At 39.7% G+C, this 27330-nt stretch overlaps 1 protein-coding gene across 19 annotated transcripts in view; it reads right to left on the bottom strand.

Moving 5' to 3' along the window:
- Positions 1-27330, bottom strand: part of AFDN (afadin, adherens junction formation factor) — a 447314-nt gene that overhangs the window by 260177 nt on the left and 159807 nt on the right. For all 19 annotated transcript variants that reach the window (XM_069769255.1, XM_069769252.1, XM_069769245.1 and 16 more), the window contains exons 6-8: positions 12432-12589; positions 5409-5517; positions 3794-3952 (exon numbers count right to left, since the gene is read on the bottom strand). In XM_069769255.1, coding sequence (XP_069625356.1) covers positions 3794-3952; positions 5409-5517; positions 12432-12589 — 426 coding nt within the window. The remainder of the gene's footprint in view (positions 1-3793; positions 3953-5408; positions 5518-12431; positions 12590-27330) is intronic.

The following is a 27330-nucleotide window of genomic DNA, read 5'->3' as shown; positions in this document are numbered from 1 at the left end:
CTCTGCTAGGTTGGTAGCCATTAGTGATGAGCGAGTATACTCGTTGCTCGAGTTTACCCGAGCATGCTCGGGTGTCTCCGGGTATTTGTGAGTGCTCGGAGATTTAGTTTGTCAACGCAGCTGCATGATTTATGGCTGCTAGGGAATCCCCACATGTATTTAAGCCGTCTAGCAGCCACAAATTATGCAGCTGCATCAACAAAAACGAAGTCTCCGAGCACTCAAATACTTGGAGACCACCTGAGCAACGAGTATACTCACTCATCACTAGTAGCCACTTTTACCCGAGCGCACCTGATCTGTAAGAAGAGGATAGCGCACACCACTGGTAGTGCAGGGAGGTAAGGGAGGTTCTTGTACTGTGCAGGGCAGCACTATGTCACTTTTTACACTTAGAATACTGTATACAGTTCTGGTCTCCAGTGTATAAGAAAGACATAGCTGAACTAGAACTAGTCTACAATACCAAGATAGGTTATTACACTTGGGGTTATTTAGTTTTGAAAAACTAAGACTACGGGGTGATCTTATTTTAATGTATAAATATATGAGGGGACCGTACAAAGACCTTTCTGATGATCTTTTTAATCCTAGACCTGAGAAAGGGACAAGGGGGCATCCTCTACGTCTGGAGGAAAGAAGGTTTAGGCATAATAACAGACGCAGGGTCTTTACTGTAAGAGCAGTGAGACTATGGAACTCTCTGCCGTATGATGTTGTAATGAGTGATTCATTACCAAAATTTAAGAGGGGACTGGATACCTTTCTTGAAAAGTATAATGTTACAGGTTATATACACTAGATTCATTGATAGGGGCGTTGATCCAGGAAACTAGTCTGATTGCCGTATGTGGAGTCGGGAAGGAATTTTTTTCCCCAATGTGGAACTTACTCTTTGCCACATGGTTTTTTTTTGCCTTCCTCTGGATCAACATGTTAGGGCATGTTAGGTTAGGCTATGGGTTGAACTAGATGGACTTATAGTCTTCCTTCATCCTTAAAAACTATGTTACCATGTATTAATCTTCCCTCTGCCACCATTGTTTCCCTCCTGCTCCTGTCTTGTGCATCTAGCCCGGAAAACTACATTGGTGAGACCAAACCATTTTTTATATGAGCACTGGTTTAGCACTTTATGTCTTGTCTGCATTGTTGCATATTAGCCTTAATTTTATGGTAATGATTAAAAGTTAGATTTGATTTACTGTAATTCCTTACTCTGCTGAAAAGTAACACAATTACTACTAGTAATTACTACTAGAGTCCAGCGAAAGAAAGAGCTCAGGAGACCAACTGTAACGAATCCATGCCACCAAGAAGGACTGGTTTGAGATTTCACATTGGAGACCATGTTAAAGCACCAAAACCAATAAAAGCGATAACAACTGCAAAATATTTCAGTTAATTATAGCCAGGATAGGAACAGTCATATTTAAATTCTACTAAAATAGAATTTATATTTTTTTCTTGTTAGGTCTATATGAGAGAAAGAAATGTCACAATGATGGTGAAAATGGACAGGTCAAAAACAGATGAAAATCAAATGCAGCACACTGATAGAAATTTGGTCAGTTTATTTCTCATATATGAAAGAAAAAAAAAAATTAAACAGACATTTAAATGATGTTTTACACTAAAACTGTTTCAAGCGATCTTTCAGCAGGCTGCCTATCCGGACATGTTCAATTTTTGATGATTATTTGGGAAATTATTCTGCTTCCAAAATTTTGAGAAAAATATAACTTCTGACAATGGCTCTGAAGACTTCTAGCCCGTCAGGTTTTGTATCATTGGCTACCAAGTGGATGTTTATGGGACACGCCAAGGAATGCCTCCCAGTGAAGCATCATGCTGAATGATGTTGCAGGCAGCATTAAGTTCCGCACATCTCTAAACTCGTTCCCTGCCGCTAGGTTGATGCTATTCTACTGCCCTGTCTGGTTCTACTCATGTAGCAGTTGTGTCCGGATATTTTCTGCATTCACTTCAGACTGTTCTGAGAACAAATCAAGTGACTGCAAAAATGGATACAGCATCCTTGAGGAGCCATGCTATCAGTGAAACCTGCTTTAACTGCAAGTATGGCTTCATGTTACCAGCAGTGATAGAGACACTCGGAAAACTAGAGAAGAATGAGTCAGGAAGGAATAGTCTGTGGCCTCTACTTGCAAAACTATTCCTTTTTTGGAGGTTTTCTTGCTGTTGCCGCTGTCATTTGCACTAAATCAGGAGAATGGATTCTAAAATACTTATGCTTTCTTACTGAGCAGACTGTGATCCCTGATGTTTGACTGACTTTGGGTTATACTGTAACGGCTAATTTGTGCTTTTTTTTTTTTTGAGTAGTATATAAAGAAATAGTGGGGGAAATGCAAGTGGATGTAGTTTGCATAACTGAAAGGGGCTGCAGAAAGTCCACAATGTGTAAAAGTCTCTTAAATGCACAGATGTGGACCAAGCCGGGTAAGTGTTATTTTGGTGCAAATTAAAATGAATCTGTTGTCAGAAAATTACCTATTGTTTAAATCAACTTGTGGCTTTCTTTCCCCTACATTTTTGTTTTCTTAATAAGTAGCAATCTTCACACTGACCACTGGTGTATTTCACACTGCTGCTTCCTATCCTCACAGAATCACTTTTGAAGGGGCTTATTAGATGGTTCAATACAAAAGAGAGGGTCCTGGTTTGTTCATTGCTGCAAATATACTTGAGGAGTTCCTGAAACAATAAGTAGGATTCTAAAATAGCCTCACTAGCCAGTGTGAAAATAGGATTTTTTATTTTATTTTTTTTAATAGAGGTTTTGATGTGATGAAAATAAACACCGTAAAAAAAAAAAAAAAGATTTAAACAGGAAGTCATTTTCATAGCTTTAGTTTAATAGTTTACTTTATTTCAGTGCGGGTGCTGGGCAGCTTCAGACCACTATTCATTTGCAGCTTGTTAGCATTTTTTTTTTCAGGCTCCCTTTAAAGGGGTTGTTCACTACTAGGACAACCCCTTCTTCATAAAAATGTTTGACCCCCATCAAATAATAAAGCTCATACTAACCTTCCATGCAGTGACTGTTCCTGCGGTGGCGGCCCTCTCTCTCCTGGGGCTCTTGGGCGGTTGTTATGACACGTGACGTCTGCAACCAATCAGCATTGGCATCACTGTGTCCGCTTTTAGACAAATCGAACATGAACAGAAAGTTCAGGCTGCAGTTGATCTCTGACTTCCTCTTCCTGATCAATTCCACAGAGGCCAACGCTGATTGGGTGCCAGCATCACAAAAACATCACGGGAACCCCGGGACCGTGAGTGCAGACACCGAAGGAATGGCGCCAGCACCAGCACGGAAGGGGAAAATAGGCTTTATTTTTTAAAGGGGGCCAAGCAAAGGATATGAAAAATTGTTCAAGTAGTGGACAACTTTTTTTTTTTTAAAGGTTTAAGGTAGACTTAAATCTATCGAGATCAGCCCATAGCGCAACGTGTTGATCCATTTTCTAATGACATTCCTTAAAGGCCTGAATTCTGCTGCATTTAGCTTCATAAAGCCCCAGCCCTTAGAAAGATACAATTATGAAGGTATAAAGCTATAGTAATCAGAGTGTGGCAACTGATTATTAAAATATATTGAAAAGATAAATCAGCTGAGTTGTGTTCTTTTAGAAGAGGGACATAGATGTAATCAATAACATGTTATCTTTAAGAAGTCCATAAAGTACTAAATATTTAACCGCAATAGCCTCAAATTTATATTCTCAACTTTGCAGGTAGCACCTAGGAAACACAAAATTAAAGTTACCTGGACTTAGTTCTACCAGATAAGGTAGCTTTTCTGGATAAAGGGAGAAGATGTAAGAGTCCAATCTATCCTTGCCCTTTGCCATTATTCCTTCTGGTTTCCTATTTTTCTTTGAGAGGAAGTCTGTTGGTCTCCTTTTCAACTGAAACACCAGTTCCCCTTAAAACAATAAAACAAAATAAATAAAGATAGGATTCAATAAAAACTAAAAATACAAACAGCAGAAAACTTAGAAGAGCAATTAAAGAACACAAAACATAATGCCATTCTTCCATCAGTTGTTCCATTATAGTTTGCCTTATATTGAAAATTGGGACATAAATATTATTCTCTATGGGTCCCAGAAGATTAGCAATGTCCAAAAAATTGGATCAGGTTTGGAACAACTGCAGCAGTAAGACTATTGCAACCGCTCCTACATCCAAAGATCATATTACACAAAGAGTCTGGATTTATTTAGGGGTCTTGGCTATTAATTTAGGGGATTATTGTGATTTCAGAATTTATTAAGGGGCCTGACCTGGAGAGGCTACCAGTTGGGCCGGAGGTTTGCTTTAAAAGAATGCTTAAAAGGTTTTTTTTAATACCGTATATACTTGAGTATAAGCCGAGATTTTCAGCCCACTTTTTTGGGCTGAAAGTCCCCCTCTCGGTTTATACTAGAGTCATACCCAGGGGTCGGAAGGTGAGGGGGCACGGGGGCTGTCTAATAATACTCACCTACTCCAGGCGCGGTCCCTGCAGGTCCCTTCCTTCCCCGGCGCCGGCAGCAGCAGCTTCTTCCTGTACTGAGCGGTCACATGGTACCGCTCATTACAGTAGTGAATATGCGGCTCCACCTCCCATAGAGGTGGAGCCGCACATTAATTACTGTAATAAGCGGTAACGGTGACCGCTCAGTACAGGATGAAGCTGCGATGTCGGGGAAGCAGGGACTGCACAGCGCCAGGAGCAGGTGAGTAAATCGCATTGAAATACTAACTATTGTGCTGTAGACCTTATCTGGTGTCTTTTGGTATTTGTACTTTTTCTGTTTTGTTGCACTTTCATTATTTGATATGTGCTTGTTTTTAAATTGCTTGTATTGGTATAAATAAAATTTGTTTACTTTTTGTATAAAATCTTCCATTGGTTCTCCTGAATTTCATATGGCTAATGCATGGAAGTATATGTTACTATCAAGTGACTAATAGTAGCCACAAAATGAATCTGGAAATTCTTGTGTAATATAATAAATATATATATTTATCATATATATATATATATATATATATATATATATATATATATATATATATATATATATATATATATCATATATGATATATATATCATTCCCATGAGAAGCTCTTGCTGATGCTATGTCAGAGCTGTACTGTGTAGTTTTGAGTAAATCATATGTCTCCTCCACTCAACAGCTCTTTTCCCCTCTCGCCATGCGATTACCAAATTTGTTGAATTTTGGAGGCTGAGAAAGGGAATCTACAGGCTTCTATACAAGGGGAGAAAAATGACACTTTACCCTGGTAACCAGTACTACAAGATTCTCCATAAATCAAATACAAAGTGAAGGAGAAACCTTGGATACACAGTAATATTAGTATGCTACAAATACCTTTATCACTAGGCCAGTCTCGGAATATTTGTAACGGACACTCTTCATCATCTAGTATGGTTTCTTTCACAGCAGTATCAGAATGTTGAATGCCAGAAGGTAAAATTATCTAAAAAGAAAAAAAAACAAAAAGTTAAAATATCTCTATGCCAACAGATATGCAAATGCATTTTTTATACAAAAGTTTTGTTTACTTCAGTAACAATGAAGGATTGTAGCAAATATACACAGCAAACTGAATGTATTTATTAAAGTGCTGCACTTAACTTCATTAGTACAGTTAAATAAGACTTGGTATATGTACAGAAAACATTGCTCCTGGTGTGTTCCTGGGGCTGGGTAGGTGGTGCCACTGTAGATTATTCATCTATGTGGTCCCAAAGATTGTGTCCCCAGAGAAAACTTTGATTCCCTCCCCCATCCTTGCAGCCCTGATCTATGTAAGGCCTTGGCACTCATTGCTCGGACATCCAAGGGTTGGAATAATTATTTTCATTCCTATACATATTTCATAGCACTTTAAGAGGGGACGTGTACAGACAAAATAAGACATTGCAGAGTGACATAATTCAACACATACCAAGCTTACAATCTATAAAGAAATAGGGGACTCCAAAGGTAAAAAGTGCTTGTCGTGTATGTTCCAGCCATCAATGTAATTAATAAGGGCATTCACATAACGCTACATGAATCGGTCATAAACTAGTACATAATCTTTATACTTCCATTTTCATAGGGACAGTACACATTTAAATACACTTAATATGTCATTACACTTCTCAAATAAAGATATTGGAGCATGCTGTGGAAACTAATGCAACATGAAAAGCAGAGAGGAGTAAAGAACATTCATAAAATGTTAGCAGGTGGAATGCAAAACAATGAAAACTCCTGATATAGCATATATCAATCAATTGATTACACTTGGTTCTAAATATCAGTTTTATAAGCATCGGGATCCAAAGGGTACATTTCTCCTTGCGGGTAGTGACATGTCAAGCATGCCGAGGTGAGGAGACTTCAGCCGCAATGCTCCTCTGGGAAATATGCAAATTGTCTCTTCAGAGAGAAAGTGGACTAGAACTCTAGTGTCACCTATAGGAAGTAGCAATAATAAAAGTCAATGTCGACTCTTTAACGAGCCTTGTCACATGACATAGGATAAACACCAAAATCTCAATTTGCTGCAGAATCTAGTTTGGCTATGTGAGAGGCCTTTATCCTAAGTCATGTGACAAGGCTCATTAAAAGAGTCGATATGGACTTCTAGGACTGCCAATTTCTATAGGGGGCACTACAGTTCTAGTCCTCTTCCTCTCTGAAGAGAAAACTTGCAGTTTTAGAAGCATAAAATAGTAATAATTGCTGCAAAATTTCATCACAGAAATAACCAGTTTCCCAAGCTAAAAGGTCAAAGGAGACTTGTTTGCCAACCTTCCTCACAATTACCTAGCTTAAAAGGGAATCTGTCACCTAATTTTGGCCCTATAAGCTTCTGCCACCACCATCAGGGGCTTATCTACAGCATTCTGATCATTGATCATTTCACACAAAACTCCAAAAATGGGCCACACAAAAGTATTGGCACCCTCAGCCTAATACTTGGTTGCACAACCTTTAGCCAAAAAAACTGGGACCAACCGCTTCCGGTAACCATCAATGAGTTTCTTACAATGCTCTGCTGGAATTTTAGACCATTCTTCTTTGGCAAACTGCTCCAGGTCCCTGATATTTGAAGGGTGCCTTCTCCAAACTGCCATTTTTAGATCTCTCCAGAGGTGTTCTATGGGATTCAGGTCTGGACTCATTGCTGGCCACCTTAGAAGTCTCCAGTACTTTCTCTCAAACCATTTTCTAGTGTTTTTTGAAGTGTGTTTTGGGTCATTGTCCTTCTGGAAGACCCATGACCTCTGAGGGAGACCCAGCTTTCTCACACTGGGCCCTACATTATGCTGCAAAATTTGTTGGTAGTCTTCAGACTTCATAATGCCATGCACACGGTCAAGGAGTCCAGTGCCAGAGGCAGCAAAGCAACCCCAAAACATCAGGGAACCTCCACCATGTTTGACTGTAGGGACCGTGTTCTTTTCTTTGAATGCCTCTTTTTTTCTCCTGTACACTCTATGTTGATGCCTTTGCCCAAAAAGCTCTACTTTTGTCTCATGTGACCAGAGAACATTCTTCCAGAACTTTTTAGGCTTTTTCAGGTAAGTTCTGGCAAACTCCAGCCTGGCTTTTTTATGTCTCGGGGTAAGAAGTGGGGTGTTCCTGGTTCTCCTATCATACAGTCCCTTTTCATTCAGACGCTGACGGATAGTACGGGTTGACACTGTTGTACCCTCGGACTGCAAGTCAGCTTCAACTTGTTTGGATGTTAGTCGAGGTTCTTTATCCAACATCCGCGCAATCTTGCGTTGAAATCTCTTGTCAATTTTTCTTTTCTGTCCACATCTAGGGAACATAGCCACAGTGCCATGGGCTTTAAACTTCTTGATGACGCTGCGCACGGTAGACACAGGAACATTCAGGTCTTTGGAGATGGACTTGTAGCCTTGAGATTGCTCATGCTTCCTAACAATTTGGTTTCTCAAGTCCTCAGACAGTTCTTTGGTCTTCTTTCTTTTCTCCATGCTCAATGTGGTACACACAAGGACACAGGACAGAGGTTGAGTCAACTTTAATTCATGTCAACTGGCTGCAAGTGTGATTTAGTTATTGCCAACACCTGTTAGGTGCCACAGGTAAGTTACAGGTGCTGTTAATTACACAAATTAGAGAAGCATCACATGATTTTTCGAACAGTGCCAATACTTTTGTCCACCCCCTTTTTTATGTTTGGTGTGGAATTATATCCAATTTGGCTTTAGGACAATTCTGTTTGGGTTTTTTCATTTAAGACAAATTAAATGAAGAACATAATACCAAATAATTTGTGTTTGCAATCATTTTCAGGAAGAAAATGAGTATTATCTGACAGAATTGCAGGGGTGTCAATACTTTTGGCCATGACTGTAAGCCCCTGATGGCGGTGGCCGAAGCTTATATTGCCAAAATTAGGTGACAGATTCCCTTTAAAGAACCACCATTAACATTTTGTTCCCTAAACATGTGTAAAGGTTGGGGTAGTGTAGGTGTACTAATATACTCACTGACTGCAATCTTCTCCAGTATCTAGCGCAGTTCCAGTCCTCTTCTGAGTCACGTGACTGTTCATTAGACAAAATGGATCACACTGCGGGAGTGAGAGACTCAGGAGGGGGTTTTACTGTGGAAGCCTATGGAGCATCAGAAAGAGGATCCACAGGCTTACAATTATAAAAAAAAAAAAAATTGTCTGGTTCAAACATCAGTCCAGATTCATCAAAGCAATTATGACAGAACGCTGTCACATTTTTGGCATTTTCACCCAGATCCACCTAAGTTGGACTCCACTGAGTAAGATTTGTGGCGAGGTGCACACCGCTTCACAGGCGCATCTGATCCATTAAGATCTGTGAACCTCTTAATGAATCAGAAGCGTTTGATTCAAGCACACCACTTCCAGCCATTGCCATAGAGCGCAGTGTACTCCAAGATGTCTGAATTGTGACACGCGACTCAGAAGAGGAGCTGAATGGCACCAGATACTGGAGAGGACTGCAATCCGTGAGTATATTAACACACTAACACTGTAGTGCCGTTTACACAAATGTATGGAATCGGAGTGCTACTTTAAGCCTATGCAAGTATTTTCCAACTTTCCTCTCCACTCCTTCCCACAAAAGGATGTTTAATAAGTGTTCTCATGCTGAGCTCCTGCAACACACGGCAGATGCCAACCATATTATTTCTCAGTCATTGGTCTCTTACATAAGCGATGGATGAAGAGTTCCTGCAGCCGCTGCAAGCCATTTAAATGCCACAGTCTCTGTTGGCAGCATTTAGGAGGAATGAGTACTGGTGCAGCAGTATTATCAGCCCATCAGTGATACGATCGCAGCGGACCACTGGGTTACTATGACAGCCTGGGGTCTGCCCTAGCCTGAGCTCCATGGGAGACCAAAATGTTTACTATATACTGCAAAAATTAAGGTTTTGTAGTATATGGTATTGCAGCTGAAACATGGTTGGCCACAATGGGTCACACTGTACGCTATACAGTATGAGGCAGGCAGAAGTAAGGTGTAAAGCACTGTATCTCCCAAACCCAATCATAAAAAGATACTCCACTCATATGGAAATCTGTCAGTAGGAACAACCCTCTTATGCCTTTTATATGGGCATGTGGGTCATAGAAAGCAGAATAAAATTATACTTTAATATTAGCGACTGTCTTATTCTTGAGAAAGCTACGTTTCTTATATGTAAATTACCTGTTAAACTCTATGGGCTGGACACAGAACTCTGAGAATCTGCCTCCAGAGCTTATATTAAAAGAAATGATGCGTCATCAGTGTGAGAGACATGAAATGATTAGTATATAAATAAAAGAAAAGAATACACAAATAAAAGAATACAGCAGAACACTAAGTGCCAAGATGTATGCAAAGATTGAATACTGTATGTACTCGAGTAAAAGCTGGCAAGTATAAGCCGAGGCACCTTAATTTTACCACAAAAAACTGGGAAAATGTATTGACTCGAGCATAAGCTGGGTATGCATTGTCCCCCCCACCCTGGCACGCACGGGCTCCTCATCCTCATCCAGGTACGCACGGGCTCCTTATCCCTATCCTGGTATGCATAACTCCTCATCCCTATCCTGGTATGCATGACTCCTCATCCCTATCCTGGTATGCATGACTCCTCATCCCTATCCTGGTATGCATGACTCCTCATCCCTATCCTGGTATGCATAACTCCTCATCCCTATCCTGGTATGCATTGCTCATCAGAAAAACATAAAAAAATTAAACCATCCTACATACCATCCCTGCGCTCTCTCACAGCATCTTGTTCCGATGCCAGGAGCTGTGGCGGGGCTATCATGTGTGCCCGCTACTTAAGAGAAATTAATATTCACTGACATTGAAGTGAATATTCATTCCTTTAACCCCTTCACTTTCGGAGCTTTTTTCGGTTTTGTGTTTTCGTTCCCAAAATTAATGAATATGATGCGTTTTTTACCTCGATGCATTTTTTTTTTCTTTGGCGGAAAAAAAGCATCATGTGCACAAAAATTGCAGAATGCATTATAATTGATGGGCTGCATATGTATGCTTTTTATGCGTTTTTATAGCGAAAAAAACGTGGCAAAAAATGCGGGGAAAAAACGCAACATGTGCACACAGACTTAAGGCTCTGTCTGCAGTAGAGCAATGCCTGGACCCTGCCGCCGGATGCAGCACATGCGCAGACCGAGAGCTCAGTAAGCCGAGAGATCCATCTGCACCCGCGCCGCATCCGCAGTCATTTTCCAAAAGACATCGCGTAGAGGCAGACACGGATGAAGATCTTGGATGAAGATCTTGGCTTCCCTCCCTCTGCGCCGAGTGAGGAGTAAGAACCCGGAAGGCGGGCGCCGGAAAAAGAATGGTGGCCACCATATGCGGCCGTTGCAGGGCCACCGCTTGCCGCCGTACCACCACCGCAGGACAGCCACACCACCGGCGCAACTACCCCCCCCCCCCCCCCTCTCCAGGCCCGAACCATTGTTGACCCCTCAGTAAGAACAACGTTCGGGTTTTAAGACGCCCTCCCAATTTCCCCCCTAATTTTGGGGATGATAAATGTGCGTCTTATAATCCGAAAGATAAGGTAAATACTGTCTTTCACAGGAGGATCATAATGACAGGCATGGGGGTCATCAGCAGACCCTTGGATGTCATGACAACCCATCGACACCCCAAGATCACATCAAGGGCGCGCCGATGGGAATGTGGAATAGCCCGTCCACCTGCCAACATATGATAAATGCCCTGCTCAGCCCATGGCAGTTAGGTGCACATGATGGCTGATTAAATCAGCAGTCATGTGCCGGGAAATATGCAGGCTCAGCGTGCAAGCTTGTATCAAAGGCAGGGACACATGAAAGGTTGTGAAGTGGTTATTTTGTCTGACGTGCTCCTTCTTTCTCTTATATTGGATTGCCATTTTTTGTTTTCATTACCCAGTTATACATGTGAATCTTTATTTGGATTGGCTGAGGTCATCGCAGAGTGAGCTAAACCGCCAATAAAAAAAATTCTCACATTCTATATACGAGTACAATTTGAGGGAACAGTAAAGACCATGTGACTAAGTCAATTAATAGAATTCCAGAATTTCCTCTGTAATTAAAAATTAACTTATCACAGTTTAGTTTCATAAAAGTCTGATAACGTGTTGCTGCATTCAGCAGCTGCCAAGTTGATGAGGAGCTCCAATAACTTCATTTTTTACAGCTAAAATGATTTTGTCAAGATTGTCATTCTTTTCTCATTTTCAAGCAAAAAACACTGTGCAAGTACACTATTCGTACTGCGGCAATTGTGATAAAACAGCAGCATTTGTGCCGCGATTGTATTGCCGAATGTAGTAGCTTGCTGCTAAGCATACTTTAGATATGGGGTAACCTGTCAATTAGCGGTTAAGCAGCCCTAAAGGATTGATTAGGAGGTAGAAGTAGGGGGTAAGCCATAAAATGTGTCCAGAATTTAGTCAAGTGCAACACAATGGTCACCTGCCGGGGGAGATCAGTCACAAGTGCAGCCCCTCTGTCGTGAAGGGTGTAGTAACAGGATGCCGCTGTACAGCCTAGAAAGCACCCTAGCCACTATGCAGCATTTATCTATTGAATCACCAATAATAATGATATTGCTTTCACTTGCCAAATATATTTCCAGATATCATCCAATGAAGAGCAAATGGATTTTGAGAATACTCCCGAAAACGCCTGGCACTCTCCCCTGATTCTTACACATAAATAACATGCAGCCATCATCCAGAGACTTTTCAGCAAGACAGTGCTACGTATGTGTGAAAAGCTGAATGGATATGGAAGCAAGGGAAGGTGCATAAATTGACTAATACAAAGTTACTGGTGTAAAACTACGTGGTTCTTACCATGGCAATGCAGAACTCCCTAGAATTTTCCTTCTCCATACCATATTTTTCCAACGCCTCAATAACTGCAAAATCTGCTGTGTCGTTTGTAGACAGAAGAATGGTTTTGTATGGAATATTGGGTTTTAAACTGTCTGCATATATACGCAAGGTCCCACCTATGAAACAGAAGGAAAAAAATGGTGGAAGCAATCAAGTTAAAAACATCCAGTGTCAAAAGCCTTAGAAAACTTGTTATACAGCTGGTAATCAATTACTATGCTCCAACTTTGTAGGTTTGAATGGGTTTCCTCTGGGTACTCAAGTTTTCTTCCCACACGGCAAAAGACATATTGATAGGAAAATTTAGATTGTGAGCTTTAACAGGCGCACTGAGGACAATATCTGTAAAGTGCTATGGAGTATGACAGAGCTACACAAGTAAGCATAGTATGCAACAAAGTATGCCATAATAGTTACATAATTACATAGTTATTAAGATTGAAGGAAGACTATAAGTCCATCTAGTTCAACCCATAGCCTAACCTAACATGCCCTAACATGTTGATCCAGAGGAAGGCAAAAAAAACCCATGTGGCAAAGAGTAAGCTCCACATTGGGGAAAAAATTCCTTCCCAACTCCACATACGGCAATCAGACTAGTTCCCTGGATCAACGCCCTATCAAGGAATCTAGTGTATATACCCTGTAACATTATACTTTTCCAGAAAGGTATCCAGTCCCCTCTTAAATTTAAGTAATGAATCACTCATTACAACATCATACGGCAGAGAGTTCCATAGTCTCACTGCTCTTACAGTAAAGAATCCGTGTCTGTTGTTATGCTTAAACCTTCTTTCCTCCAGATGTAGAGGATGCCCCCTTGTCCCTGTCTCAGGTCTATGATTAAAAAGATCATCAGAAAGGTCTTTGTACTGTCCCCTCATATATTTATACATTAAAATAAGATCACCCCTTAGTCTTCGTTTTTCCAAACTAAATAGCCCCAAGTGTAATAACCTATCTTGGTATTGCAGACCCCTCAGTCCTTTAATAACCTTGGTCGCTCTTCTCTGCACCCGCTCCAGTTCAGCTATGTCTTTCTTATACACCGGAGACCAGAACTGTGCACAGTATTCTAAGTGTGGTCGAACAAGTGACTTGTATAGAGGTAAAATTATGTTCTCCTCATGTGCATCTATGCCTCTTCTAATGCATCCCATTATTTTATTTGCCTTAGTAGCAGCTGCCTGACACTGGCCACTGAATATGAGTTTGTCATCCACCCATATACCCAGGTCTTTTTCATTGACGGTTTTGCCCAGAGTTTTAGAATTAAGCACATAATTATACATCTTATTACTTCTACCCAAGTGCATGACCTTACATTTATCCCCATTAAAGCTCATTTGCCATTTATCAGCCCAAGCTTCTAGTTTACATAAATCATCCTGTAATATAAACTTGTCCTCCTCTGTATTGATTACCCTGCAGAGTTTAGTGTCATCTGCATATATTGAAATTCTACTCTGAATGCCCCCTACAAGGTCATTAATAAATATATTAAAAAGAAGAGGGCCCAATATTGACCCCTGTGGTACCCTACTGCTAACCGCGACCCAGTTCGAGTGTGCTCCATTAATAACCACCCTTTGTTTCCTATCCCTGAGCCAGCTCTCAACCCACTTACACATATTTTCCCCTATCCCCATTATTCTCATTTTATGTATCAACCTTTTGTGTGGCACCGTATCAAAAGCTTTTGAAAAGTCCATATGCACTACATCTACTGGGTTCCCTTGGTCCAGTCCGGAACTTACCTCTTCATAGAAACTGATCAAATTAGTCTGACATGAACGGTCCCTATTAATCACGTGCTGATACTGGGTCATGAGGTTATTCCTCTTCAGATACTCCAGCATATCATCCCTTAGAATTCCCTCCAGGATTTTACCCACAGTAGAGGTCAAGCTTACTGGCCTATAATTACCGAGTTCAGTTTTTGTCCCGTTTTTGAATATTGGCACCACATTTGCTATACGCCAGACGTGTAGCACAGACCCTGTTATTATGGACTCTTTGAAGATTAAAAATAATGGTTTATCAATGACTGTACTTAATTCCTGCAGTACTCGAGGGTGTATCCCATCCGGGCCCAGAGATTTGTCAATTTTAGTGATTTTTAGACGCCGCCGTACTTCCTGCTGGGTTAAGCAGGTGACACTTAATGTGGAATTTTTGTTATCACTGATCATATTGTCTGCCATGGGATTTTCTTTTGTAAATACTGATGAAAAAAGTAATTTAGCATATTGGCTTTTTCCTCATCCTCATCCACCATTTCACCCAGGCTATTTTTAAGGGGGCCAGCACTATCATTTTTTAGTTTCTTACTATTTACGTAGTTAAAGAATATTTTGGGATTATTTTTACTCTCTCTGGCAAGGAGTCTCTCTGTCTCAATCTTTGCTGCCTTGATTTGCGTTTTACAGGCTTTATTTAATTTTCTGTATTTATTTAATGCTTCATGATGAGCAACAGTAAAGTTAAAACTGCTCATCTTCTTCTAAAGTGAAGAACAATCTAATACAATTTTTGAAGACATTTAGGAAACACACTGGTGATCATAAGCGTCAAAAGATTTTCCCACAATCTGACAGTCATAAGAGATAAATCAGAGAAACTCAGATAACGGAGCAGCTACTCACCTTCCCCGGGTCAAGCGCTGGCTCTCTGCCACCGATTCAGTTTAAGCATTTTTTGCTGTATCAGTGAAATTCCATAGGCAGTCCATCTCACCTCTACAGCCAAATCTTACAGGGGTTGTCCACTACTAGGACAACCCCTTTCCAAACTGAATGTTTTCCCCGTTAAAATAAATAAAAAAACACATACTTATTGCTGGTGCTGTTCCAGCGTTACCAGCACTCGCATTCCCAGAACTCACGTGCAGTTGTTCGTGAGTCCTGAGCCCAATCAGCGCTAGAGTCACTGTCCCTGCCTTTGGACGTATACATAATCACTTCCTCTTGCTATCGAATACATCTGAAGGCGGGACAGAGACACAAGCGGTGATTGGGCGCAGGACACATGTACAACAACTGCACTTGAGTCCTGGGAACGCGAGTGCAGACACCGTTGGAAAGTTGCCGGCTCAGGACGGGAGTACAAGTATTTTTTGAACAAACAGTAAGAGGGAAAACAGGCAACATGGAACATGTGATTAAAACCGCTAAATGTAGAACTGATCATATATCAGTTATAACTGTGCTCAACCAAGATAAAGACATTTGCATAAAGAAAAAAAAGGAAATGGTGGCACTCACCAGTTAAGTCTGCTACATGTGCCACTCTTTCCCATGCCATAACTGTTAGTGATTTGAATAAATTTTGGACTTTTACACATAACCGATGAGTGCCACCATTTTCTTTTTTATTTTACTAGTATTTTTCTTTTGACAGACATTCAGATCAAGAAAAAGTTGTCGTAGTAGTGGACAAACCCTTTATGCTCAGCCAATGTTGTCAGTGCAACCAGACGATAGCGGAGAACCGTGATCGGCTGCGGCAGCGATGTGAGCTGGTGACACAATATCACCACTACAGTCAAAACGCTGGGACTGAAGCAGTGGCGACACTCCAGTTGGAGAGGTAGAGTGTTTGCTCGATTATGTACATAGAAGTGCTTGGGGTTCACTTTTCTAAAACATAAAAAAACCCTTTTTAAAAAAATCTTGGAAGATTAACACAAAAAAAAGGAATTAACACTGCATGTGGTTTATTGCTAATTATACAACCAATTACATTATTTCTTCATATTTTACAAGGATAATCATTAACATTGATGTTAGGTAAATCTAGTGGGATAAACAACAGACAAATTAGGACAGGTTAACCATATGTGCCCTTATACTATGAATAAGCAGAACCTATAGGATTCAGGAGGGTATGCAGTCATTGTGAAGGCACATCAGGTACCTCCCACTTCAAAAAACTTTAACGAACACAATTTTTTAAATATATATGACTTTCACATGGTGTAGCCACATTTACCAGGTTTTTTTTTCATTGGGTTTGGAATGGGCTATCACTTTTACAAAAAAAATAGAAGAATTTCTTGTAAGGTATAGGTGTGAGGTCATATACTTCTATCCTCAAGCTCAAACGGCAAACTCTGGAGTATGAGAGAATTAGGGACGAAGGAGAAATGATGGTTGAGGTCATACAAATGTCCGTCAGCACAACTTCTCAAAATGACTGAATGGAACAACACTTCCATGCCATCTGCCAAAAATTATTATTTATTATTATTATTATTATTATTATAGCAACATTTATTCCATGGCGCTTTACATGTGAGGAGGGGTATACATAATAAAAACAGGTACAATAATCTTGAACAATACAAGTCACAACTGGTACAGGAGGAGAGAGGACCCTGCCCGTGAGGGCTCACAATCTACAAGGGATGGGTGAGGATACAGTAGGTGAGGGTAGAGCTGGCCGTGCAGTGGTGTGGTAAAATCGGTGATTACTGCAGGTTGTAGGCTTGCCGGAAGAGGTAGGTCTTCAGGTTCTTTTTGAAGGTATCGATGGTAGGTGAGAGCCTGATATGTTGTGGTAGAGAATTCCAGAGTAGGAGTGATGCGCGAGAGAAATATTGTATGCGATTGTGGGAAGAGGAGATAAGAGGGGAGTAGAGAAGAAGATCTTGTGAGGATCGGAGGTTGCGTGCAGGAAAAAGTACCAGGAGACGAGGTCACAGATGTATGGAGGAGACAGGTTGTGGATGGCTTTGTATGTCATGGTTAGACTTTTGTACTGGAGTCTCTGGGTAATGGGGAGCCAGTGAAGGGAATGACAGAGGGGAAAGGCTGGGGAATAGCGGGGGAGCAGGTGGATTAGTCGGGCAGCTGAGTTTAGAATAGATTGGAGGGGTGCGAGAGTGTTCGAGGGGAGGCCACAGAGCTAGAGGTTACAGTAGTCGAGGCGGGAGATGATGAGGGCATGGACTAGGGTTTTTGCAGATTCTTGGTTTAGGAATGTACGGATCTGTGAAAAATGTTTGAGTTGAAGGCAGCAGGAAGTGGAAAGGGCTTAGATATGCGGTTTGAAGGAGAGATCAGTGTCAAGGATTACCCAGAGACAGCGAGCTTGTGGGACTGGGGAGAGTGGGCAGCCGTTTACTGTAATGGATAGGTTCGTTGGGGGAGTCGTGTGATATGGGGGAAAGACAATGAATTCTGTTTTGTCCATGTTAAGTTTTAGAAATCTAGCGGAGAAGAAGGATGAAATAGCGGATAGACATTGAGGGATTCTGGTTAGTAGGGAGGTGATATCTGGTCCAGAGATGTAGATCTGTGTGTCATCAGCATAGAGATGATACTGAAAACCGTGAGATTCTATGAGCTGTCCCAGGCCAAAAGTGTAAATGGAGAAAAGCAGGGGCCCTAGAACTGAACCTTTCGGGACTCCGACAGATAGGGGGCGAGGTGAGGAGGTGGTGTTTGATTGGGAGACCCTGAATGTTCGGTCAGTTAGGTATGACGAGATCCAAGATAGGGCCAAGTCTGTGATGCCAAGGGATGAGAGGGTCTGTAGTAATAGGGAATGGTCCACTGTGTCAAAGGCAGAGGACAGGTCCAGGAATCAGCATTCAGAATTAAAAATCAGCATTAGACTTCATACACTGGAGATATTAATTATGGGACAATCTACCTCAATCTCTAGGGAGAGCGATCACTGATTGAGAAAGTAGAGTTAGGTCATTTTTTTTTCACAGAAGGATAACCATGCAGTGGGGATTATACTGTCTACAAGAAAAAATTTTGTATTAATGATTTAATAATGGACTGGACAGACAAATCAGGCAAAACCATTAGTGCCGCCTCCTATTACAGACCAGGATGGTGGACGTGTACAGTATGTACAGTACAGAATTTAGACTAGAAAGATAACTGTTCCATTTGCAGATAGATAATAACTTCCCCAAGAGCTCCTATTTTGCCTGTTACAAAGACTCATGTCGTAGCTGGAGCTGATAATACACTACTTGAAATACGGTTCTCCCAGATACCAACGAAGAGGAACTCCCAATACATGAGGTATGGCCAGCTCTCACAAGGTGACTACAAAAGAATTCAAGTCTTGGAGCCCAAGCAAACAGGTAGCTATAATGAAACAACTCCCTAACCATAACAGGAAGCCTGTCCCTTTCTATAGGCAAAGTCAAGAGATATTGGTTACATATAAATGTACATAGCAAGGGTCATGGGTTTACCACAGCAGAGGAGTCAGAAGACCGCAGCCTCTGATTTCTCCTACTACTGCACTGATTAGAAGCACTTCACCTACATATTAAATAGTGTAAACTTCTTTTGGAAGGGCAGGGGTTAATCTGCTCAGTTGAGAGCTCCTGGAAGCTTTCCTGCATTAAGGCTCTCAGCTGTGCACTATTAGCCACATCTCTTATATAAAATGGGTCCCAGCTTGCACTCATTGTCAGAGTTAGCTTATTACTGCAAAAAGGCATTTTGTGGATTTATCTGTGACTGTTGCTAGGTTTTGAGTGTGTTATTTCCTTTTCTCCTACTTTGGTTTAACCACAACCTCCACTCCCCGGGTGTTCTCCTCTGTTTGTGCGTGTATATTTGCATGATTGGTAGTTTTGCATCTGCATCTACCATCATCTGCATCTACCATCTATCATCTGCATCTGCATCTACCATCTATCATCTACATCTACCATCTATCATCTACATCTACCATCTATCATCTGCATCTACATCTACCATCTGCATCTACCATCTATCATCTACATCTACCATCTGCATCTACCATCTATCATCTACATCTACCATCTATCATCTACATCTACCATCTATCATCTGCATCTACCATCTATCATCTACATCTACCATCTACATCTACCATCTACATCTACCATCTATCTACATCTACCATCTATCATCTACATCTGCATCTATCATCTGCATCTACCATCTATCATCTACATCTACCATCTATCATCTACATCTGCATCTATCATCTGCATCTACATCTACCATCTATCATCTACATCTATCATCTACATCTATCATCTACATCTATCATCTACATATACCATCTACATCTACCATCTATCATCTACATCTAACATCTACCATCTACATCTACCATCTATCATCTGCATCTACCATCTATCATCTATCATCTACATCTACCATCTATCTGCATCTACCATCTATCATCTATCATCTACAATCTATCATCTACATCTACATCTACCATCTATCATCTGCATCTACATCTACCATCTACATCTACCATCTACATCCACCATCTATCATCTGCATCTACCATCTATCATCTACATCTACCATCTATCTGCATCTACCATCTATCATCTATCATCTACAATCTATCATCTACAATCTATCATCTACATCTACATCTACAATCTATCATCTACAATCTATCATCAACAATCTATCATCTACAATCTATCATCTACCATCTACCATCTATCATCTACATCTACCATCTACCATCTATCATCTACATCTACCATCTATCATCTACATCTACCATCTACCATCTACATCTACCATCTATCATCTGCATCTACCATCTATCATCTGCATCTACATCTACCATCTATCATCTGCATCTACCATCTATCATCTGCATCTACCATCTATCATCTATCATCTACATCTACCATCTATCATCTATCATCTACAATCTATCATCTACATCTACCATTTATCATCTACATCTACATCTACCATCTATCATCTACATCTACATCTACCATCTATCATCTACATCTACCATCTATCATCTATCATCTGCATCTACATCTACCATCTATCATCTGCATCTACCATCTATCATCTGCATCTACATCTACCATCTATCATCTACATCTACCATCTATCATCTACATCTACCATCTATCATCTATCATCTATCATCTACAATCTATCATCTACATCTACCATCTATCATCTACATCTACATCTACCATCTATCATCTACATCTACATCTACCATCTATCATCGACATCTATCATCTACCATCTATCATCTACCATCTATCATCTACATCTACCATCTACATCTACCATCTATCATCTACAATCTATCATCTACATCTACATCTACATCTACCATCTATCATCTACATCTACCATCTATCATCTGCATCTACCATTTATCATCTATCATCTACATCTACCATCTATCATCTGCATCTACCATCTATCATCTGCATCTACCATCTATCATCTGCATCTACATCTACCATCTATCATCTGCATCTACCATCTATCATCTACATCTACCATCTATCATCTGCAACTACCATCTATCATCTACATCTACCATCTACATCTACCATCTATCATCTACATCTACCATCTATCATCTACATCTACCATCTATCATCTGCATCTACCATCTATCATCTGCATCTACCATCTACCATCTATCATCTACATCTATCATCTATCATCTGCATCTACCATCTATCATCTACATCTACCATCTACATCTACCATCTATCATCTACATCTACCATCTACATCTACCATCTATCATCTACATCTACCATCTATCATCTACATCTACCATCTACATCTACATCTACCATCTATCATCTACATCTACCATCTACATCTACCATCTATCATCTACATCTACCATCTATCATCTACATCTACCATCTATCATCTGCATCTACCATCTATCATCTGCATCTACCATCTACCATCTATCATCTGCATCTACCATCTATCATCTGCATCTACATCTACCATCTATCATCTACATCTACCATCTGCATCTACCATCTATCATCTATCATCTACAATCTATCATCTACATCTACCATCTATCATCTGCATCTACATCTACCATCTATCATCTGCATCTACATCTACCATCTATCATCTATCATCTGCATCTACATCTACCATCTATCATCTGCATCTACATCTACCATCTATCATCTGCATCTACCATCTATCATCTGCATCTACATCTACCATCTATCATCTACATCTACCATCTACATCTACCATCTATCATCTACAATCTATCATCTACATCTACATCTACCATCTATCATCTACATCTACCATCTACATCTACCATCTACCATCTATCAAATATCATCTACCATCTATCATCTACCATCTATCATCTACCATCTATCATCTACATCTACATCTACATCTACCATCTATCATCTACATCTACATCTACATCTACCATCTATCATCGACATCTATCATCTACCATCTATCATCTACATCTACATCTACATCTACATCTACCATCTACATCTACATCTACATCTACCATCTATCATCGACATCTATCATCTACCATCTATCATCTACATCTACCATCTATCATCTGCATCTACCATCTACATTTATCATCTACCATCTACCATCTACCATCTATCATCTGCATCTACATCTACCATCTATCATCTGCATCTACCATCTATCATCTGCATCTACCATCTACCATCTATCATCTACATCTATCATCTATCATCTGCATCTACCATCTATCATCTACATCTACCATCTACATCTACCATCTATCATCTACATCTACCATCTACATCTACCATCTATCATCTACATCTACCATCTATCATCTACATCTACCATCTACATCTACATCTACCATCTATCATCTACATCTACCATCTACATCTACCATCTATCATCTACATCTACCATCTATCATCTACATCTACCATCTATCATCTGCATCTACCATCTATCATCTGCATCTACCATCTACCATCTATCATCTGCATCTACCATCTATCATCTGCATCTACATCTACCATCTATCATCTACATCTACCATCTGCATCTACCATCTATCATCTATCATCTACAATCTATCATCTACATCTACCATCTATCATCTGCATCTACATCTACCATCTATCATCTGCATCTACATCTACCATCTATCATCTATCATCTGCATCTACATCTACCATCTATCATCTGCATCTACATCTACCATCTATCATCTGCATCTACCATCTATCATCTGCATCTACATCTACCATCTATCATCTACATCTACCATCTACATCTACCATCTATCATCTACAATCTATCATCTACATCTACATCTACCATCTATCATCTACATCTACCATCTACATCTACCATCTACCATCTATCAAATATCATCTACCATCTATCATCTACCATCTATCATCTACCATCTATCATCTACATCTACATCTACATCTACCATCTATCATCTACATCTACATCTACATCTACCATCTATCATCGACATCTATCATCTACCATCTATCATCTACATCTACATCTACATCTACATCTACCATCTACATCTACATCTACATCTACCATCTATCATCGACATCTATCATCTACCATCTATCATCTACATCTACCATCTATCATCTGCATCTACCATCTACATTTATCATCTACCATCTACCATCTACCATCTATCATCTGCATCTACATCTACCATCTATCATCTGCATCTACCATCTATCATCTGCATCTACATCTACCATCTATCATCTACATCTACCATCTACCATCTGCATCTACCATCTATCATCTACATCTACCATCTACATCTACCATCTATCATCTGCATCTACCATCTATCATCTGCATTTACCATCTATCATCTACATCTACCATCTATCACCTACATCTATCATCTGCATCTACCATCTATCATCTGCATTTACCATCTATCATCTACATCTACCATCTATCATCTACATCTACCATCTACCATCTACATTTACCATCTATCATCTACATCTACCATCTATCATCTACATCTACCATCTGCATCTACCATCTACCATCTACATCTACCATCTACCATCTACATTTACCATCTATCATCTACATCTACCATCTATCATCTACATCTACCATCTATCATCTGCATCTACCATCTATCATCTACATCTACCATCTACATCTACCATCTATCATCTGCATCTACCATCTATCATCTGCATCTACCATCTACATCTACCATCTATCATCTACCATCTATCATCTACATCTACCATCTATCATCTGCATCTACATCTACCATCTATCATCTGCATCTACCATCTATCATCTGCATCTACATCTACCATCTATCATCTACATCTACCATCTATCATCTGCATCTACCATCTACCATCTATCATCTACATCTACCATCTACATCTACCATCTATCATCTGCATCTACCATCTATCATCTGCATTTACCATCATCTACATCTACCATCTATCATCTACATCTACCATCTATCATCTGCATCTACCATCTATCATCTACATCTACCATCTATCACCTACATCTACCATCTGCATCTACCATCTATCATCTACATCTACCATCAACATCTACATCTACCATCTGCATCTACCATCTATCATCTACATCTACCATCTACATCTACCATCTACCATCTACATTTACCATCTATCATCTACATCTACAATCTATCATCTACATCTACCATCTATCATCTGCATCTACCATCTATCATCTACATCTACCATCTACATCTACCATCTATCATCTACATCTACCATCTATCATCTACATTTACCATCTATCATCTACATCTACAATCTATCATCTACATCTACCATCTATCATCTGCATCTACCATCTACATCTACCATCTACCATCTACATTTACCATCTATCATCTACATCTACAATCTATCATCTACATCTACCATCTATCATCTGCATCTACCATCTACATCTACCATCTACCATCTACATTTACCATCTATCATCTACATCTACCATCTATCATCTACATCTACCATCTATCATCTGCATCTACATCTACCATCTATCATCTACATCTACCATCTATCATCTACATCTACCATCTACCATCTATCATCTGCATCTACATCTACCATCTATCATCTACATCTACCATCTATCATCTACATCTACCATCTATCATCTGCATCTACCATCTACATCTACCATCTATCATCTACATTTACCATCTATCATCTACATCTACAATCTATCATCTACATCTACCATCTATCATCTATCATCTACAATCTATCATCTACATCCACATCTACCATCTATCATCCGCATCAACCATCTATCATCTGCATCTACCATCTATCATCTACATCTACCATCTATCATCTGCATCTACCATTTACATCTACCATCTATCATCTACATCTACCATCTACATCTACCATCTACCATCTACATCTACCATCTACCATCTACATTTACCATCTATCATCTACATCTACCATCTATCATCTACATCTACAATCTATCATCTACATCTACCATCTATCATCTGCATCTACCATCTATCATCTACCATCTACATCTACCATCTACATCTACCATCTATCATCTGCATCTACCATCTATCATCTACATCTACCATCTATCATCTACATCTACCATCTACCATCTACATCTACCATCTACCATCTACATTTACCATCTATCATCTACATCTACAATCTATCATCTACATCTACCATCTATCATCTGCATCTACCATCTATCATCTACCATCTACATCTACCATCTATCATCTACATCTACCATCTATCATCTACATCTACCATCTATCATCTGCATCTACCATCTACATCTAACATCTACCATCTACATTTACCATCTATCATCTACATCTACAATCTATCATCTACATCTACCATCTATCATCTGCATCTACCATCTATCATCTACATCTACCATCTACATCTACCATCTATCATCTACATCTACCATCTATCATCTACATCTACCATCTATCATCTGCATCTACCATCTACCATCTATCATCTACATCTACCATCTACATCTACCATCTATCATCTACATCTACCATCTATCATCTGCATCTACCATCTATCATCTGCATCTACCATCTATCATCTATCATCTACCATCTATCATCTATCATCTACCGTCTATCATCTACATCTACCATCTATCATCTACATCTACCATCTATCATCTACATCTACCATCTATCATCTACAATCTATCATCTACATCTACATCTACCATCTATCATCTACATCTACCATCTATCATCTACATCTACCATCTATCATCTACATCTACCATCTATCATCTACCATCTATCATCTACATCTACCATCTATCATCTGCATCTACCATCTAGCATCTACATCTACCATCTATCATCTATCATCTACCATCTATCATCTACATCTACCATCTATCATCTATCATCTACAATCTATCATCTACATCCACATCTACCATCTATCATCTGCATCTACATCTACCATCTATCATCTGCATCTACCATCTATCATCTACATCTACCATCTATCATCTACATCTACCATCTATCATCTACATCTACATCTATCATCTACATCTACCATCTATCATCTGCATTTACCATCTATCATCTACATCTACCATCTATCATCTGCATCTTCCATTTACATCTACCATCTATCATCTACATCTACCATCTATCATCTACATCTACCATCTATCATCTACAATCTATCATCTACATCTACATCTACCATCTATCATCTACATCTACCATCTATCATCTATCATCTACATCTACCATCTATCATCTACATCTATCATCTACATCTATCATCTATCATCTACATCTACCATCTACATCTACCATCTGCATCTACCATCTATCATCTACATCTACCATCTATCATCTGCATCTATCATCTATCATCTACCATCTACCATCTATCATCTGCATCTACCATCTATCATCTATCATCTACATCTACCATCTATCATCTACATCTACCATCTATCATCTACAATCTATCATCTACATCTACCATCTATCATCTACATCTACCATCTATCATCTACATCTACCATCTATCATCTACATCTACCATCTACCATCTATCATCTGCATCTACATCTACCATCTATCATGGTAGATGTCAGAATCCAACCAGAGGAGCAGCACTTTTAGACCTAATACTATCTAATAGACCTGACAGAATAACAAATCTGCAGGTGGTTGGGCATTTAGGAAATAGCGACCACAATATTGTGCAGTTTCACCTGTCTTTCACTAGGGGGACTTGTCAGGGAGTCACAAAAACATTGAACTTTAGGAAGGCAAAGTTTGAACAGCTTAGAGATGCCCTTAATCTGGTAGACTGGGACAATATCCTCAGAAATGAGAATACAGATAATAAATGGGAAATGTTTAAGAACATCCTAAATAGGCAGTGTAAGCGGTTTATACCTTGTGGGAATAAAAGGACTAGAAATAGGAAAAACCCAATGTGGCTAAACAAAGAAGTAAGACAGGCAATTAACAGTAAAAAGAAAGCATTTGCACTACTAAAGCAGGATGGCACCATTGAAGCTCTAAAAAACTATAGGGAGAAAAATACTTTATCTAAAAAACTAATTAAAGCTGCCAAAAAGGAAACAGAGAAGCACATTGCTAAGGAGAGTAAAACTAATCCCAAACTGTTCTTCAACTATATCAATAGTAAAAGAATAAAAACTGAAAATGTAGGCCCCTTAAAAAATAGTGAGGAAAGAATGGTTGTAGATGACGAGGAAAAAGCTAACATATTAAACACCTTCTTCTCCACGGTATTCACGGTGGAAAATGAAATGCTAGGTGAAATCCCAAGAAACAATGAAAACCCTATATTAAGGGTCACCAATCTAACCCAAGAAGAGGTGCGAAACCGGCTAAATAAGATTAAAATAGATAAATCTCAGGGTCCGGATGGCATACACCCACGAGTACTAAGAGAACTAAGTAATGTAATAGATAAACCATTATTTCTTATTTTTAGTGACTCTATAGCGACAGGGTCTGTTCCGCA

The sequence above is a fragment of the Ranitomeya imitator genome, chromosome 5 (genome assembly GCF_032444005.1).
Source record: "Ranitomeya imitator isolate aRanImi1 chromosome 5, aRanImi1.pri, whole genome shotgun sequence".
Taxonomy (NCBI): Eukaryota; Metazoa; Chordata; class Amphibia; order Anura; family Dendrobatidae; genus Ranitomeya; species Ranitomeya imitator.
The sequence above is the reverse complement of the archived record's forward strand: the minus strand, read 5'-3'. Positions and strand labels throughout refer to the sequence as shown.